A 19,150-nucleotide genomic window follows, 5' to 3' on the forward strand; every position below is an offset into this window, starting at 1 on the left:
TGACCTTAATGCAGCATTTAGACCCATTTTAAATTTGGCTTATTATGACCATAATCATGACATTAAAATCACTTCAGAAAATCGACCGGCGACGCTGTTTTGGTATCTGCGTTTCAACAAATCGGGGAAAATCCAGCTGGCTGCTTTAAACCTTTTGTTACAGGCTGCTGTTAATCTAGTGTTTCCTTGGCTTTTCACAAGGTTCATCAGCATTCAGTTCTCTGCCTTTTAACATTATAACTGTTGACTTTAGCATCATTAACTGACCTGTGATTAGGTGTCTCCACAGATGTCATGTACATTAACTGGCTGGGTCCCACAGTGTACCATTTTCCTCCTTTCTGTAGATGGCCATAGATCTCACCTTTTGCTGTCCTTCACGCTTTGGGAAAGTAAAGAAAATCGTGAACTGGGGATTGTTTTGTTGTTGGACGAGCAAAATGCCTTGCAGCCACTTGTTTTAGGCATGGTGACCCTATTATTTGTTCTATTCTAATTTGGCAACAGCAATGCGATTGGGTTTGAAGGGGGGGCATGGTAGTTCGGTCGACAGGGAAGTGACGTGTGGTTGCTCTCATCCATTGGCACTGTACTTGGATCCATCGTTGTCCACTACTTTTTTCAGTTTTTTCCTCAGACATGAGTAGCTTCTCACTTTCTGTTTTGCATTGCATTGTGGGACAGTAGTGTCAATCTAAACCACACTCAAAAACTGGCCAGTTATAAGGCTTCATAGTGACAATTTGAGTGTACTCAGCTACGGCACTTTTATCTAGTCTACACACTTCATATTAAAAACCTACTTAGTATTACTAGTAAGTATGCATTTGGGATGCACCCTTAGTAACATTTGTAATGGCCGCTGTAAGTAACTAGAGTAACGGAGAACACGTTGAACCTTTAGTCAGAGAATTAAGCTTTTAATCAAATTTAATTAGCATTGATTGACTAGTTAATAATGTGCTGGTAGCTGTAGTGCTTTGGCAATTATTCACCTCTCTTCTGCTCCTCACCCCACTGACCATAGCAGCCATATGGTGGTCAGTAGGAGAGGGCCGTGGTCTCAGTGAGTGATGACCCTGGATTGGTCGGGGAGAGATCAACAGGGCCTGGGGCCGTGCTGGCTGTCTGTGTGTGCTCATACTCAACATGTTTCCCCGACTACAGCAGCGCAGGCAGCCTGAGCAACTGAGGCATCCGCAAACATTGACTCATCTGTGTGCCCATGGTGTTTTCAGTGGGGGCAGAGGGTGGGAGCAGGTTGAGGGTGTGCAGTTAAAGGTGGGAGCATACATCATAAACCGTTAATGTAAAACATGATGAAAACTTCATGGAAGAGAACCACCAAGAACCGAGAATGACCTGAACGACAGGTGGGATTGGAAATTGGGCAGCTAAGCTAAGGGTTCCCTTTGTTGCTTTAGTATAAGTATACAATCCTTGAGAAAAGTTTTGGAGGTTCTTCGGTTTCAGACTGTGGAGGAACCTTCAAGAAAAGGTTTTTAGAAGACGAGGGTTCTTTGAAGGTTCCTCAAAGCACCTTAAGAGGTTCCTGCATCATTTCGAACTCTAGTTTAGCTGCAGCTGACCATAAAGCTGAACTCTAATTCACATCATAATATGAGGGGAAGCTGCCCCCCCCCTTTACATTTTAGGGCTGTGTATTGGCAAGAACCTAGTGATATGCACATCATGAATCAGGGGTCATAATCCAGTATATTGTGATATAGTAAGCAGGTTAATATATTGCTATTTTATCATTATTTTTTTAGGTCAGAGGGGAGGGTAAATTTGGGAAAACTCAGTATAAAAACCATCTGTATAAAAATGTGGCTTTTTATCCAATCAGAACAGTGGGATCTGAAGCGATCAGGGTTTAAACGCAGCACAAAATGAACCCGTCTGCCACCAATCCTTACGTGTAGACTGTTAATTAAAAATCAGTACTGTATTTTTGAGAATCTATGAAATTTTGATCTATGAAAACTTTCTTACATCAGTATTTTCTTTCACCTCTGAAAAATCTCAGTACAGAAAAGAGTGTGAGCGATGTGTTAGTGTGTATATGGTCAGGAGTCGGTCGTGTGTGTGTGCTTGTTCGTTCTAATGAGCTCCACTCCCTCTTTCAGTGGACTTCCTCCAGAGGAGTTTGGTTTGTGGATGAAGTGTGAACTGAAGTATTTCCTGTAGAGGGCTGAATAATGCTCTGAGAATGATGTCAGTGTCATGTTAAATTCCCTCTCCTCAACAGCTACACACACACACACATACTGCACACAGAGCCTATCAAACTCAGGGGGTGGGGGCAATTATGTTTCAATTACAACAAAAAAAAATTGTCATTCCATCTTGCAGAAAGGTAAAGAAGCCAGGCTCTGTTTCATTGAGCCGCAGTCGTAAATTAAGTAGGTGCTGTCAAAGACAGAAGGGGTTCTAGACTGCAGGAGATTAAACTGATTTGTTTTAATTGCTGGGTTTTCCTTTGAAGATTAACATGCTGCACTGACTGGAATGTGTGTGTGTGTGTGTGTGTGTGTGTGTGTGTGTGTGTGTGTGTGTGTGTGTGTGTGTGTGTGTGTGTGTGTCAGAGTGTAGCTCATTGATATATTAGGCTACTTCTTTGTTGAAGCATAATGCTTGAATAAAAGGGCTTAGAGGTCTGTCTGTCTGGGGTTGTCTGTGACACATTAGGGGAGTTGATATACGTGATGATTTCTATTACTGCAGCAATTGTAATACATTGAGCACTAACTCCTGCCAAATTACTTCCAGTTTTTGTGAGGAAAACTTGGATATTTTAGAATAACTATAATCAGATTACCATTTTTGTTGTATTTCTGGATTGAAGGCCTGGAGCCACAAAGCCATGCTAACCTTCCTTTCTTTACCTGGCGAAGGGTTTCTTCACAGAACCTTTTTTTTTCTCCCCAAACCTTTATAGTTTTATAAAAGTCTTTTAAGAAGCAAATGTGAAAACCATTTTGCAGTACAATATATTTAAAGAACCCTTGCTAAGAGTGTACAACATTGATTGACAATGATTGAAATGTGTCCATTGTGTGTTGAGCTGCTAGGGCACAAATGAGGGTTAAAGGAAGATTGAAGCATAGTGAGAACCCCCTGCTATGAAATCCATTCACACTTCTTCACAAAGACGGCCAAACCAAAATAAATACATACATAAACTTTCTAATCCAAACATGCCTAAAAAGTGTTGTTTCGTCGCTCTACGGAAGTTCTAGTATTCTGTTCTGTGCAGCGTTGAAACAAAACTGGAACTTTCCAGGCCTGTGGATCAGCTCTATATGCGGAGGAGGAAGATTGAAGCATGGTGATGCTGTTCTGCTTCCTCTGGCTCTGTGAAGCTATGAAAGATTCTGTGAAGTACCGGGAAATCCTAGGAGAAATCATCAGGAAACTGAATCTTGGTTGTCGTTGGACCTTCTAACAGGACAGTGATCCCAGGCAGACCTCACCAACGCTTGGTTGCAGAAGTCATCCTGGAAGGAAATCTTTGGTGGGATTTGAAGCAAACCCAAGAATATTGTTGAATGAGGCCACTTCCCATTAGGAATGAGCTGAGATTCTTCAGAAATGCTGCCAGAAACTGGTGTCTGGCTATGCATCACGTCATAACAGCAAAAAGGGGCTCTACTAAGTACTAAAGAAACTTATTACACGCACACAGTGTGGCTGGTTGAAATATTAGGCCACTCCATCACGAAGCATGAGTCTTGAATAAAAGAGAGGTTTGAGGGCTCTGTTTGTATGTGTGTGTGGAAAAACAGTCGCGGTAATCCACTTCCAGATCATTCGGCTGCGGTGATGAGAGAATGTTGCTCTTTTGTGGTGAACTGGAAAAAAGGGGGGTTCTGGAGTGCTTTCTCAGTGTGTTACTCCCATCTGACCCAAATTCTGCTCCAGAACCTACTAAATGCCCATTAAGAGCGCTGCTGTATAACGGGTTGTACCATGCTTTAATGTACCCTGTGCTGATCTGATGATCTGCAGTGAAGCTATGGCTGTCTTTTGGGCTTGTGGTGCCTTTTCACAACCTGTGGAGGCAGGGAGGAGCAAAATGTCGGCCTGTTATCGTTAATGTGATGAATTGTTTGTGGACACCCCTTTTAATAAATGCCTTCAGTTACTTTGCACCCATTGCTAACATAGATGTTCAATAGCAATGCTCCAAATTCTCCCTTGATTTAAGAACTCCCAAATACCTATAATTTAAGAACAACCAGTAAAAGAGGTGTTCTAATACTTTTGTCCATATAGTATAAATGCCATTATTAAGTGAAGTAGAGCTACAGTACAGTAATGTGCAGAGCCGGATTTAGAGTCCCTGTCTGATGGCACATTCCGGTGTCTCTCAACACACTGTAAGACCACAGAGCAGGACACTTTGAATGAGTGTATGTTGCGCAGAGCACATGGCAAAACCTGCCCCCCCTTACACACAGACCGACAATTCATGGTCCATCTCTTAGTCCCTTTTAGCCGTCCATCAAAGATCTTTCTGCATCAACACACATTGATTCACTGCAGCAACTCACTACCATTGACATGCCTTGTACAAGCACACACACGCACACACACACACACAGAGCCCCACCCTAATAGATGCACTGTGGCTCAGCTCTGTTCTTTAGACTGCAAGGTTTGTTAAGTATTAGATAGATGTAGAGGGCTTTTGTCAATTGACTGGCAGTGTATATTGTTTTACACCTCCTGTCCCATTTTTAGGACCACCTCCCCACCTCACTCCCAACTCATCCTGAAAGGATTGGGTGGAGCACCATCAATCATTCCAGTAAAACACAGCTCAATGCTGGGGGGCTTTATACCCCTCTAGCCTATGCCTGGAATTCGTCATAATGCCAGTAGGTTTATGCGTATCTGTTTCGGAGAGTCCTATTTTACTGGCATTTGCACATGTGTGTCAGCAGTGGGTGCAATGTATTCATTAGTAGGGGTGACAGTAGTGTGTGTCTGTCTGTCTGTCTATATTATGTGGAGCTAGAAACAGTGTAGACCACTGATTACTTAAATTATAGTTATCACAGGATGTTTAGTACGGTTCTTGTTTCTGTGTGACGTGAGAGTAGTGCTGAGTGTAACAGAGGGGCTCTAATTGGGCTACAGGGATTACAAAACAAATGTAGCTCATTTTGGTTCATTCTGAGCTGCAGCCGTTCTCTGTCCCTGCTCCAGTGTTCTGCTCCACTTTCTTTGGTAGTCGGTTAGAATGGAAAATAGAAATGAGTAGCCATGTAAGACGTGAGTGGTGATGGATGTTGTATGGTTAGTGGTTAAGAAGACAATAGCGCTGCACACGGACGCACTCAGCAGAGAGAGGGCCGGCTTTCAGAGGTAGTGCTTTGCAGTGGATAATGGACGTGGGTACCTGACTAGGTTCTGGATTCGGATTACTATCCGTACTGCACCATATCGCACCGCCAGATGGAAAAGCACCAGAACTTTGAGCTGCTTGGCTCTCTGGATATTACAGGAATGACCCTTGCTTGAGTGGGCTCTGCCAGAGGGCCTGGTAGGATTTACTGTGGCACTGAGTACAACAGGCGTAGACTCCCTGACGATAGAACCTCAGCATGCCTAATCACAGTTGGAGAAAAATTATTTTTGGGGCTTTAGGGACCTTAGTCTGAGTCATGATTTCAGTTTGAGAGTGAGAGACTACGGGAGTGACGTTAAGGAACATTTATGGAGAATACAGTTTCACTTCTGCAACCATTCTGACTGGTCTTGCTCTCGCATTCTGATTTTCAGCCTCCTGATTGCGTTTCAGACCAGTCGGCGTATATCAGACGCTTGATTTTTACTTTTGGTTTTTTTTTCAAGCATAGGTTAGTAGTATATGCTGGTCAGCAACTCAATCTTAACGGGTCCCGTCTGCACAAAAAGTGCAGTTTTCAGGCAGTTCTTGTTACTTTCCACCTTAAATGATGCAGCAGCTATACTCTGGCGCTAGCAGCTACAAACTGCATCACCATTTAAGGTGGAGCAGAAATTGGTTTGAACAAGAGACTATAAGTGTTGTGCAACTCCCTCTGCAGTCTGTACAGACCATGCTGACTCGGTTACTTTGTCCCGACCTCACAACCTCACCTAAAGGCGGTTTTCATGTTTCTTTTGTTTTGGGTCAACTGTGTAAATAGGGTGCATCAGCAAAATTCAGTGGGGAAGTGCGAGAGACCCAGTCTTTATAGAATCTGCTACGACTTTAAAAGTCCTATAGTGAACCCAAGACTTAAGGCGATTTCTCTCTTACATGCTCTCACGCTCTTGCTCTCTCGCTCTCTCGCTCTCTCGCTTTCATATCTTAATGCATTTTCTAACTCCCACTAATACTTAGCATCTTAATTACGTTGTCTAGTTTGGAGCGTAAAGCTTGGAGTGAGTGTGGGCGTCTGCGCTTATATGTGGGGGCAGTGATTAATATTGCTCTGCCCAACTCTTTCTGGGACCATTGTGAGAATTGGAGAGGGTGATCAAGGGTCTCTTGTCCAATTTATTTCTTCAATCTTTTAAGTTTCTATGGAAACACTGAAATATCGGAATCCAAGGGTTTACGTGTGACTGCCTCTTAATTATCACCAGCTAAATTCCCTTTTACAATTGCATTTCTCTAAATCAGCACACAATACAGAATACAGAGAGCGTTTCTGCATTGCGTGCTGTTCGTTTGCACATCTGCTTCATGCATGTGACACACACTCCTCACTAATTGGGTGGTGGTCTGGATTTCGTTCCGCAGCTGTAGATCTGTAACTCCTTCAGAAGCGTGTCAGGGTTACTGTTGGACGTTGGGTGCGTTTCCAGTTTATATTTAAAGAACTTGTTCCCAGCTGATAGTGAGGCTTTTTTTCCCCTTGCTTTTTAAGCCCCTTGTCACCACAGAAACGTTTGCGATCAGAGCACCACTTAATTGCTTGGGAACTTCAGCGTCCAACAAAACGAGCGCTCTGGTATGTTCTTGGCCACTGACTGTCGCTTTTATACACCAGTTTGCTCTGCAAGCAGGATCCACTTGGAAGTCATAATTAAGCCTTTTGCAGTGCTTTAGCAGCTTTGTGAAAATGGTTCCGAGCTCTGTCCCGCCTCATGCTGAGATCATTTCAGAGCTCTTGTACAAACTGGGCCTATTCCATACTGGATCAAAGACTGGAGGCTTGGGCCATATGTGTATTTAAAAGTGCATGGCCTTTTTAAAAACACTTACTAAGGAGTAATGGGGAGAATTATATCATATGTTGGTTTTTATGAATTCATCCAAAAACTGCTCACATGTACAAACAGCCACAGTACAGGGGTTACGATTTCGGTGCATGCAGTTGCGCTAGAACAAACGGTACACGGTAAAGTACGGTTTCACAATGCCACCCAGAAAAACCTTGTAAACATTAGGATTTGCATGGTATTGTGGGAACTGTAGTGGTGTAGGAGTATTGCAGTGTTATTATTGCTATACTTAACCTCTTACTTCAACTCCTGAAGTCATGGTGAATTGGACAACTTCCACAACTGTCTGTTTAAATGAAATGAAAAGAAACCTGGCTTAGTCTTATGCTGTACCGCCTTCGTACCGAGCCAAGAGGTCCAAACAGTAGCGCAGACCACGGCATGGCTTTTGTGTACATTTACCCTGATTATTTACATCTGCATCAGTGAGTAAGTTCATACTCTACCATTTAACATTAATTTGACGTTTTCTCCCCCTCTGCTTTTTGTCTCCAGACCGTTCAGTTTGTTCAAGGGATCTTCGTGGAGAAGTATGACCCTACAATAGAAGACTCTTACAGAAAGGTGAGCACTTTCTTCTTAGGTGTCTTCGGTGAGAGTTCAGTGATGAAAACACACAGTGACCCGTTCAAATATCAGGCCGTTATTACATTGTTAAACTCTCCAACCCTGTACACAGGGCCGCGGACCCCTCCTGAGCTCTACACTCCGACCAGGCGACTTGAAACTAGCAATATACAGTAGAACTACTGCTGCAACAGTGAATCCTTGTTGTTGACCACACTGAGAACAAAAAAAAGACAATACAATAAATCATGTGATCATCGATTAGTAGACATGTCTGTTTACATCAGAAACATTTTGTTGATTGAGGCTTTGTGCCTACAGACTAGCTACGTTAGCTAGCGCTATTGTTCTTTGTGCTGTGTGTTTATGCTGTTTAGGGTGTTGAGTCGTATTGTGAGGCTGACTACCAAACTCCTATAAGACTCACATTAGCTTTTAACACAGTATATATATTTTCCTATATTTTCCTGGATATACTCTGCTCGTGCAATCTGGATGGACATGAAGGAGAAAGCTAGCCAGCTTACTGGCTAATGCTACAATAACACACTTCCAAATTAAGCCTTTAAATAAAGTGTTATAAAAAGCTGAGATATAGAAGGGGAACATATGGAAAAGGAAATAAAGTAGAGATGACTTAAAAATAACAAATAGTGGCAAGCTAAACCAGCTAGCTTTATGCCAACATAGCTAGCTACCAAAATGATTCATAACGGTTAATAATATATAAATATAAAGGTAAAAAAGGTAAAGCTGCACGCATTTGTCACTGTACTATGTACAGTGAAATGTGTCCTCTGCTTTTAACCCATCTGTGGTCATGAGCACACACACACACACACACACACACACACACTAGTGAACTAGGGGAAGTGAGTACACACACACCCAGAGCGGTGGGCAGCCAACTCCAGCGCCCGGGGAGCAGAAAGGGTAAAGGGCCTTGCTCAAGGGCCCAACAGTGGCAGCTTGCCGAGCCCTGGTATCGAACCCACAACCTGTTATCAATATCAAGATAATAGCTATGTTATCAATAGCCCGGTGCTGTAACCGCTGAGCCACCACTGCCCATATGATGCACATATAATGTTATTAGTCATTTTTTCATTAGGGTTTTGCATCTTTTAAAATAAAACCTCTATCGACTATCGACTGATTTTGTTGATTCAGTCACATGAAGAACATCAGAGCATGTGGTTTTTGCTCTGGTTGGTTTTTGAACGGTGTTCAACAGGTTCGCTATCATAAAGAAAGGCCATTTAACCATGCAAATGATCCCTTTTTAAAACTATGTACACAGGGTTCACTTCACAAGTATTTTACTGTGACTCTGCACGGCGTAAGCCCAGCTGGCCTCTGTCTCATCAAGCATTATGCTTGTACAGGTGCTGAACTGCAGTTCGATGGACTGTTCTCTCAGCTGATGCAGTGATTTACCTGAGTGGGTGGGTAATGAGACAGGTCAGTAATGGAGCGAAAGACCGTGGGCATGCATAAATCTGCAGCCCGTCAAGTCCGCTGCCGTTCCTGTTTATTAATGGCCCTGAGACAACTGCGACTTAAAATGAAGCTCCTGTCAGACTGTAACAGGAAGTCCCATGTGGGTCACCACCCCTCTTCCTCTCTGCGCTTCACACTGACGCCCCAGGGGCACTTCCTGTGGGCGAGGTTTACCGGTGTTGACTGAGAGCGCCTCACAGCGCTGGACGCAGGCCAGTGTAGTATTGTCATTCTTCCAAGAAAAGAGGCTGTGGAAACCCCCACTCCAAAGCCAGGTGGTATTTCAGGAGGGTTATAGTAAAGATTGCTCACTCGTATTTCAGAGGAGTGACTCTGCAAAAAGGTTTGTAATCTGTCAAGATAGCTGACCTTTAGCCTTCAGTTAAAATGGTGCCACCTAGTGGTGAAGTGGTATTATGAACTCCTTTTGTGTTATTGACAGTACTTTTGTGTGCTGGAGACATGGTATCTAATCCCCAGAAGCCCGTTCAGCTCCCTCTCATGCGCCTGCGTCATCCCATTCAGGGTCCAGCTCTCACAGTATGGGTCAAACTGAACGTAGTGGTGCGAGACAGCTAGTGGCCCCCCGCAGGCTTTCTTTAAATTAGCAGTTAGCGTAGCCAGCTTGTTGATGTGTCAATTCCGAGCCAGCGGGGAGTTAGCTGGCAGTTCTGCAATGCTCCATGGGCAGCATCATTAGAGGCAGTCATGGAGAAGAGAAAGCATCTTGTAATTTCTGTGTTTCATTTCAATTGTTTGTCTGAATGATTTATTTAATTATTTATTTGCTTGTTTTCTTCTCTTTTGCATTCTGCAGCAAGTGGAGGTGGATGGCCAGCAGTGTATGCTGGAGATCCTGGACACTGCGGGGACGGTAAGAGTCTCACGCCCGAACCCTAATTTGTTGCTTCACACACGTTAAATGCTACATACTGCGGCTACAATAACGAGTATTAATTCTACGGTCATCGTGTTCTGTTTCGTAGGTAACCTTTTGAGTAATTTACTGATTATTTTAAGGACGGTTTTTGGACCTTTTAGAGAAGGCTAAATTAAATATGATTTAATTGACAAAAGGCATTGCTTTAAGGGCATTTATCAGATGTATTATATAGTGTTATAGAATGAGTAATTGGGTGTAACTGTATGACAGTAGGCAGATAGAATTTAAAATACCTTACAATTATCGGCTTAAGGCTACACATGCTTTCCTTTTGAATTATGTTCCTTTACTGGAGCTATCTGCCCTAGCCCAGAAGACCAGAATTCATTCATAACTGAGTCAATTGAACATCTACTATTCATGAAAAAGTGAGGTTCAGATCTATCAAAATCCTTGAGAGTCCATCTTTTGAACCATGAGTGCAGACATGAATGTAAAATAACACGCCAATTTTTCACACTCTACTACATAACTCATATAAACCAGTCAGCCATTACATTAAACCATTGATTATCTGGTTACGGTGGCACCTGTCAAGGGGTGGGCTGTACCAATGGGCAAGCATAAGAATCTGAGCCACTTTGACAGGCTCCCTGCATGCAGTGATTAGTACATCCCGGAAGGTCCCCAAGAAAAGGACAACCAGCAGTGAACCAGCAGCAGGGTCATAGGTGCCCAAAGATTCAGTGATGCAATTCTCAGAGGCCCCATTTGGCAACTTGCAGGACTGGTAATGTCTTGGTGCCAGAGACCACTGGACCCTTTAAGAGTCAAAGCTGTTTTGGTGGCACAGGGGGGGGGCTACAGAATATTAGGCATATGGGATTGAATGTGATGGCTGATCTGTGTGTAAGTTTCCATAGCAAGTTGCCATATTATTTATTGTAGTTATGAAATAAGAAGTCTTAAGGTAAAAAAAAAATGAGTAATAAACATGCATATTAAAATTCATATAAATGGGCGTGTCCATCAGTTTTATAATGGAGAGCAGAGAGAGAGAAATTGAAAATATCTGTAATCATGCAGGCTGACAGCTTTGCAGGTTTATCAAGAAGATGCATTTTAATAGTTTTTATTTAGTTTTCAAAACTAAAATTAAATCCCAAATAAACCGTATTTGCTGCAATACTAAACTCAAGTTTAGTGTAACTTAATTTGATTACACCAAGATTTTTCCTTGCCTTAGGTTTTCTGGGATGATTGAGAGGTTTATCCACTATAATGCTCTGCTTCACACATTTTGTTTGCGTTCCGTTGAGTAGCCCAAGCTGCAAAAGTGCCCCAATCCCTCCAAGGCTGTGAGTGTATTTCAGTTCCTAATACAACAGAGGAGCCCTCGTTTCCGCTCTCAGGTGCAAAAGGACATAGAGCGGGCCTCTCCCCCGAGGAGAGCAAGGCATGTTTGCAGTTTCCTATTCCCCTGTTTTATAGCCCCAGAGCCCTGGTGACAGATGGTGAATGTTGTCCTTGGGCTTTCTGCTCCAGGATGGCACCACAGTCAGACACGGAAGAGCCAAGATGGCTGACAAAGCCTCTGACAGCATGATTACTCATGATTTACTCCCTTTCATGTTCATGACCAAGTGAAAACAAATCTGCCCGTATCTCTCATAGTAGTCTTTTGTAAGTATGCGTTAGTAAGTATTAAGCGTATTTTGTGGAGTCCCACAAGGTTTTATTTTAGGGCCTATGAAACTGTAATTATAATCTGTAGGAACTGAAGTGTGGACCTATGTACAGGGTTTTAGGAGTTGGGTCTTCTGATGATTTTTGGGATAAACGAACGAATGTTATGTGAAGGTAGAGGGGAATACATGGTTTGAGCCTAAAGACACATCTAGTCTAAAGGCTAACACACGACACACAGCCATATCCTTCCTGCAGTATTTCAGACTGGCGGCCACAGAGCCCTTTGATGTTTGCATGTGTCGGCAGCACACACACATACATGTTCTTGTGTGGGGTTTTTGGATTTTGTATTTTTTTGGGGGGGTCCTTGCTCAACAAATAACAAGGCCCTCACAGGTGGACTCCTATCCTGTGGACAGAGGAGTAATTATTTCTCCTGTGTGGCTTCCTCATACCCCTGCAAACATGTTGCCCTTAGCAACCACCTCCCACTCAACCTGAGTGGAATAGGCCATTGGATCAGTGGCCCAGTGTGCCAAGAGAAGTAGAGCTTGGACCTAATGAGGAGGCCTTCTGCCTGTTAACTCATCATTCATTTATTTTACAACAAGTGGCTCCAATCTGAGCAGACGCATGCAGCTGCAAAGCAGCTAAAAATGCCACAATAGCACTTCATCAATCCGTGCTGATATAGAAATCTTGAGAAGTGGCTGGAAGCAATTCAACACAAGTTTCCTTTAAAATCTAGAGTGTGAGTGTGCTATTTCAGGCCCCTCCAGTATCTAATCCAGCATTTTCTGCTGATGTCCACCCAATACCTATCAATATATGCAATCTCTAACAGCAATCAAGAGAGCTTAAGAACATCCTAGAAGACCAGAAATAAACTCTACTTTTTCCTTCTATCTATTCCTAAAAAAACTGTGGTTTTCTATATTGTTCTAGTGCTTGGAGGTCACTGGAGTTCATTATGTTGTGTTTGCTTTACTTCTTAACAGGAACAATTCACAGCCATGAGGGACCTGTACATGAAGAACGGCCAGGGCTTCGCACTAGTATACTCCATAACGGCACAGTCCACATTCAACGACCTGCAGGACTTGAGAGAACAGATCCTGCGAGTTAAAGACACTGACGACGTAAGTCTTCCCCGCCCTCACCGTTCATCCATTCATCATTCATAAAGCCCTCTTTTCCATCAGTGGCCTCTGTCATGTCCCCTGCTCCCTTTGTAGGTAGCTTTGATCTCCATGCATTGTTTTATAAATTCAATACTTGTCTTTTCTCCAAAAGGCCATAAAGAGGACCCCTCCTCCCCTCCTCTCCCAGCACACTTCAGCTCCCACTCGCATCATCTTGGTGATCTTGAGGGGGTCACTTCTTTAGCTTGTTGTTGTGTCCATATTTATCTGTTGGTCCAGTTCTTTTGTACATATAATTAGTGTAGGTGGTGGTTTGGGTTTCAGCCTTATTGAGTTTCATTCACATCAGGTTAAAATCCAACTTTGTTGTATGTATACAAAGAGCATGCTGTGTGTGTGTGTGTGTGTGTGTGTGTGTGTGTGTGTGTGTGTGTGTGTGTGTGTGTGTGTGTGTGTGTGTGTGTGTGTGTGTGTGTGTGTGTGTGTGTGTGGGGCGTTGTACAGAATGTTTCCGAGAAGGAAGATAATGTCACAGCCCTTCTGACCTGCACTATTTCAGTCGTGTTCCTCATTGCAGATGGATTAGGAAAGCTCTTTGCTCGACCAGCCCCTGAGACCGCCACATGGTTTTACTTCTCTGTGTGGCTGACGGATAAATGGGGTCTGGGTTTTAGCTGAGGTTTGGGGCTGTGTGTGTAGTCCAAGTACATGCATTTCCTCTCTGCGTTTCATACTTCCTCTCCCATTTCAGCTCAGAGCTTCATTCAGTTTTGAGGAGGGTTTCTGCTCACTTTCTCCTTTAGTCTCCAGGCTTCCCAGCAAGTGCTGCAAATGACTTGCAGATGTGATGAGAACATCCTTACCAATGTCAAAAAAATGAATAAAACGTAGTACACTATTTGGACAAAAATATTGGGACACCTGTTAATTCTTTGTTGAAATGCTGAAATCAAGGGTATTAAAAAAACTTTGTCCTGCCTTTGTTGGATTAACTGTCTGTACTGTCCAGGGAAGGCTTTCTACTAGATATTGGAACAGCATTGCTGTGCGAATTTGATTGTATTCAGCAACAGGAGCAGTAGTGAGGTCATGGCGTTGGATAATCACCATCCCATCTACTTACTTTGCCCCACAAATTGTGTAAATGCTGCATTACATATGTCCAAATCGGAATGTAAAAAAGCTCTATAAAAATTGTCCTAGGGCTAAGAATGCAAATGCTTTAGGCCACATGACTGCACACACGAGATGTGGTCATTTGACTGACTTGCAGACCGACCAACCCCAGTGTAGGGGTGTTTGTTATAAGTGGTACCCCATAAAACATGCATGTAAACCGTCAGGATTTTTGTCCTTTTATAAGTACTAGCTAAGTGGATAAGATGCATAGCTTCAGCACCTCCAGGAATCCATCATATGACATTTGCAAGACTATAAAGGAACTGTAAATTAAAGGGCAATTAGCACAAAGAAAGTATCATCTATGCTACAGATGTTTCAGATTAGATGCTGGGAGAAAATGCTGGGAGAACTCCATCATAATGAGCAATAAACTCATAAGCTTTTAAGAGCTATAAGAGGCTAACCTCCCTGTGTTCCTCGCTGCTGCACAGGTGCCGATGATCCTGGTGGGGAATAAGTGTGATCTTGAGGATGAAAGAGTGGTGGGGAAGGAGCAGGGACAGAACCTGGCCCGCCAGTGGAACAGCTGCGCCTTCCTGGAGTCCTCTGCAAAGTCCAAGATTAATGTAAACGAGGTGAGCCCTATGCATTTCTTATGCACTGATATTGTGATGTACGTGTAAACAGGAGCCTGTTTAGAAATGCTAAAACCAGTAGTTTTCTGTGAAAACCAAAAGTGAACACCAAAGTGTGATTTCTTTATATCCCAAGCCAAAAGGGCGGTGTTAACCAAATTATTTATTTATTTTGTATTAAACTTGGTTCCCATGTCTGGTGCAATTTGTGTGGTTAAAACATTCCATAATGTATGCTTTATAGACAAAAATATTGGGACTCCTGCTTTATTCATTGTTTGCACTGAAATCAAGGGTATTAAAAAGGAGCTTATCCTGCTTGTGGTGGAGTAACTGTCTCCACTTGAAACCATTAGTGAGGTCAGGATGTTGGATGATCACCACCGCACCTCATCCCAAGAGTATTGGAAAGAGCACAATCCATCGTTTCAGAGAACACGGTTCCACTGCTCTACAGCTGTGCTGAGGGGCTTTATATCCCTCTAGCCCACACCTGGCATTAGACATGGTGCCCGTTCAAGTCTATACAAGCTAGACAAGCTGTGTGTATGTAGGTGCCACATTGAAGTGGCTAAATCCACCATTCAGAGGTGGTGTCCACAAACATTTGGAAGTAAAGTGGGTGGGTGGGTTTATATATCACGATATACGTTTCCCCCTATTGCTCACACGTACCTTGACGAGACAACATAATTTTCACGAGTGTCTCAGCACAGCCTTCTGCTGAGGCTTCTGCTGAGAACAGAAAACGTGGTCATTGTCAGTCAGTGCCATCGCTTGATGTGGCCTTAGTCACATAGTCCCACGTCAGGCAGTCAGCTGCAGAGCACGGACACAGAGGAAGCTCTGTGCGGCTCGGCCGCTGCTGACTCGAAGGCACAGTGCTGTCTTGTGTTCAGTCAGCAAGAAGCCCTGCTTCAGTCTGAGCAGTCAGACTGCGTTGGCAGCATTCATTTCCAATGCTAGATGCTATCAAGTCCCAGCGCTGGCCTGGAGTCAGTTGTGCACTTCATAGTGTCTTATTATCGGGCACAAGGAGATGATCTCAGGTCATCATCTTTTGAGTGAAGTCTGGCATCTCTGCGGTGGAGTTGATATATTCCTGTCAGAGCAGCAGCCCTGCATCATTATTAAATCCTCAGCGTCTGCATCTCACTTTCCCTAATCGACATCCACACACCCATTCAGTACAGCTACAGCAGGCAGCACGCAACTCTGTCAGTTAGAGAAGACTTCACTATGAGCTAAATCCTCTCCTGAGTGCCTCTCTGTCTTAAGAAAGCATCACTGTCAGTCACAGCCTTGACTTTGTGCCAGGCCTGCCTTTAATTATGAGGGGGAAGTGAATGTGTAATTCTTACTGTGCTGATTGGAAATTTGCACCAAACTGGTAAATGGGTGCCCAGTTCTGGTCCAGTTTGACAATTCCCCTGCTCTTACTAACTTTGGAGTTGTTTGAGAAGGGGGTGGATGACCCTCCAGGATCAGAATTGGACACCACTACCTTCTATAGTCAATTGAAAACAGTTCTCAGTGCTTCCCCCTGGTGGTCTGTTCTCATCAGTTGCAGTCATTTCTGAAGCCGGTAGATATTTTATTTGCAGTAATGGTGAATTATAGGGCTTGTAAGAGAATAGGCAGGTTAAATTATTGAGACACTGGTCAGCATTGGCAGCGTAATGGCATTGAACCACTGTGCACTGTATCCAGCATTCAGTATATTTTACAATGTTTGCTTCAGGGGTGATCAAGCCTGATAGAAATTCTGTAATAAAGCTATGTTGTTTTCATACAGATGTTGCCTTCAAAAAATATAGACATGGGCTGTGTCCCTATTGAGTACTACACACAAATACTATAAGGCATAGACTAAATACTAATATTAAAGGTTAGTACCGTCTTGATCTGTTTTGTACTAACAGGAAGTGATTGTGTTGCTGTACCAACATACATCACTGCAAGTTCTTCTGACACTATTGCACACTCATCTGCATTACATACTATGTAATTTAAAACCGGTTAGTAAAACAAGTGGTTATAATTACGCAATGGGGACGCACCCATAGACTGTGTTCTTAATGCTGCACTACCCCTACATATCACTTTAACAACAAGGCTGGTAGCTTGTTGCTGTGTGGTTGCTTTGGTATTCCAGGTGGTTCTAGGATGCTATTGTGTTTCTATCTGGTATCCCAGGTATACATATGTATGTAGGTGTGTCTACCCTTCCATTGCTGTGCAATGACTGGAAATTCAACCCCTGTTAACAAACGAGCACAGTCACTGGGCATCCATCTCTGCATCATATAATTTTTTGCTTAAGGACCCATCAGCCATGTATGCTGGTCCTGGGGATTAAACCAGGCCACAGCTGTCTTTTGTCTGTCTGTGCTTGCTACCTGATTGGCTATACTAATGCAGCTGATATAATGAGAACCTAATCTCTGACCCAGACCAGATCCTGTGGTCAGAGACTCCTCACTAAAGTGCGCTAAAATCTAACTATGATTGTCAACAAACACATTTGATGATGTTAATTGCTTTATGGTTGATCTGAACCCTTCTGAACTTTTTAGTGTATGGCACATGAGCAGCTTTTCCAAATGAATTTGGAGAAGTTGTCATGCAGCCCAGTTAGCTCCACAGGGAGCGGAACAAATGTGATTTGAAGCAGACACATCAGTGGCTGGATGATTTGTGTGTGTGTGTCTTGCCTCAAGGCTCATCTTGCTGTCATCTGCAGGAATGAGTCGTGCCACTCGCCCTGTCCGAGCACATTTAACTTACCCTAATGGTGAACGTATCTGATGGTGCGGGTTTCAGAGGCACTGAGTAAGGGAGTGCTCAGAAGCCTGTTTTGCTGAAAGAGCCATGTTTTAAAGTACACCTCCTCTTTTAGGCCTGGTGGTGTTTTCAGTCCCGTGTCCCTCACCCCACCCCCTGTTCATTGTGTAACATTTTATGCTCTGCCATTTGCAGATCTTCTATGACCTGGTTCGGCAAATCAACAGGAAAACTCCAGTACCTGGGAAGGCACGCAAAAAGTCCAACTGCCAGCTGCTCTAATACACAGCTGTTCTGTCGCTCTGAGCCAGGTGAGAACCACAGGAGAGATACTCAGTACATTATGGTCATTTTCCAGTCATATATACACTCTTTAACCTCTTTTGCTTTGTGGCTTTTATTCCACTACAAGGATCACTAATCAGTAAACACATGCAAAGCAGTGCAACCTGGCTGAGGTGTTCCTAAGTTATAAGTTCTTTATGGAGTTAAAAGGTTGATTCTTTGAGTGATACTATAATAGTTGTATAGAAATTATTTTTTAATAGAGATGCGAGTTGTGAAATACCCTTCGGTTAGGAAAGAACCTTTACTTCCACTTCTTTCATCGCCTGAACCCTCCTAGCGTTTGGGCATTGCTAGTGATTGGGGAATTTCACATGAATTGGGGATTAGGTAATGGGACCCCCAGATTGGGTAAAATTAGGGTAAAATTAATAAGATATGTGTGATTATATAATAAGAAATGTGATTATAGAGAACCCACTTAAATTTGTCTTCCTGTTCTCTCTCTCTTTCCATTCTTTCTTTCTCTCTCTCCCTCTCTAGGTCTGATTTACTGCTGTGTCTCTCAGCAGTGCCAGCATTCCGACGTTACTAAAACCTAACATCGAATGGACTTTCCTGTGTGGTGATGCCCCTTTAACAAAACCAACCAAGCAACCGACCAAGCAAATCAACCAACCAACCGACCGACCAACCAACCAACAGATTCAAAGCTACAGTATCATATTAGTTTTTTGCACATAGATAACCATGATCACTTTCCAGTGTCGCAAGAAAGAGATTTTTACTTATAAATATATAAATATATATTCTAACTGTATGCAACTGAAATAGAAACGTAATTACATGGATAAACGAATAAAGAGCTAAAAGAATTTTAAAACACAGCGCCTACACACAGTGTTATTGCTAACGGAGACAGCCACCGTTGGAAATGTAAGGAGCGGGTGTTGAACCTGACTGTGCACGTTGCCATGGCAATTACAATGATGCGATATTTATAAGCACCACTATTTTAGCCGGAGATGAGAGGAAGTCCAAAGAGCGCCTATATAGTCCATTTCATACAGCTAACTTCGCTCCTTGGTTTCTGTGCATTTCTCTTTGTTTTTGTCTTTTGTAACTTTTTTTTTTTCTTCTCTTTTTTGCTTTTATTTTCATCTTGATTTTCCTTCTCTGCTGCATTTCCTCTTTTTTAAAGTTACTAGATTTTTGTTTCTTTTCTTTTTCTCCGCTCTGCCGAGATGGTATATCGCAAGAACTATTGACATGAGTTTTAT

General features: G+C 43.0%; 1 protein-coding gene across 1 annotated transcript in view; it reads left to right on the top strand.

The window, feature by feature from the left end:
- rap1b (RAP1B, member of RAS oncogene family) overlaps window positions 1-19,150 on the top strand; it is a 66,188-nt gene that overhangs the window by 45,908 nt on the left and 1,130 nt on the right. The window contains exons 3-8 of the mRNA XM_072673134.1: window positions 7,759-7,827; window positions 10,148-10,204; window positions 12,901-13,041; window positions 14,658-14,801; window positions 17,781-17,896; window positions 18,414-19,150. The exon at window positions 18,414-19,150 is cut by the window's right edge and continues 1,130 nt beyond it. Of these exons, the coding sequence (XP_072529235.1) occupies window positions 7,759-7,827; window positions 10,148-10,204; window positions 12,901-13,041; window positions 14,658-14,801; window positions 17,781-17,867 (498 nt within the window). The 3' untranslated portion in view covers window positions 17,868-17,896; window positions 18,414-19,150. The remainder of the gene's footprint in view (window positions 1-7,758; window positions 7,828-10,147; window positions 10,205-12,900; window positions 13,042-14,657; window positions 14,802-17,780; window positions 17,897-18,413) is intronic.

Source organism: Salminus brasiliensis, chromosome 2 (genome assembly GCF_030463535.1).
Source record: "Salminus brasiliensis chromosome 2, fSalBra1.hap2, whole genome shotgun sequence".
NCBI lineage: Eukaryota > Metazoa > Chordata > Actinopteri > Characiformes > Bryconidae > Salminus > Salminus brasiliensis.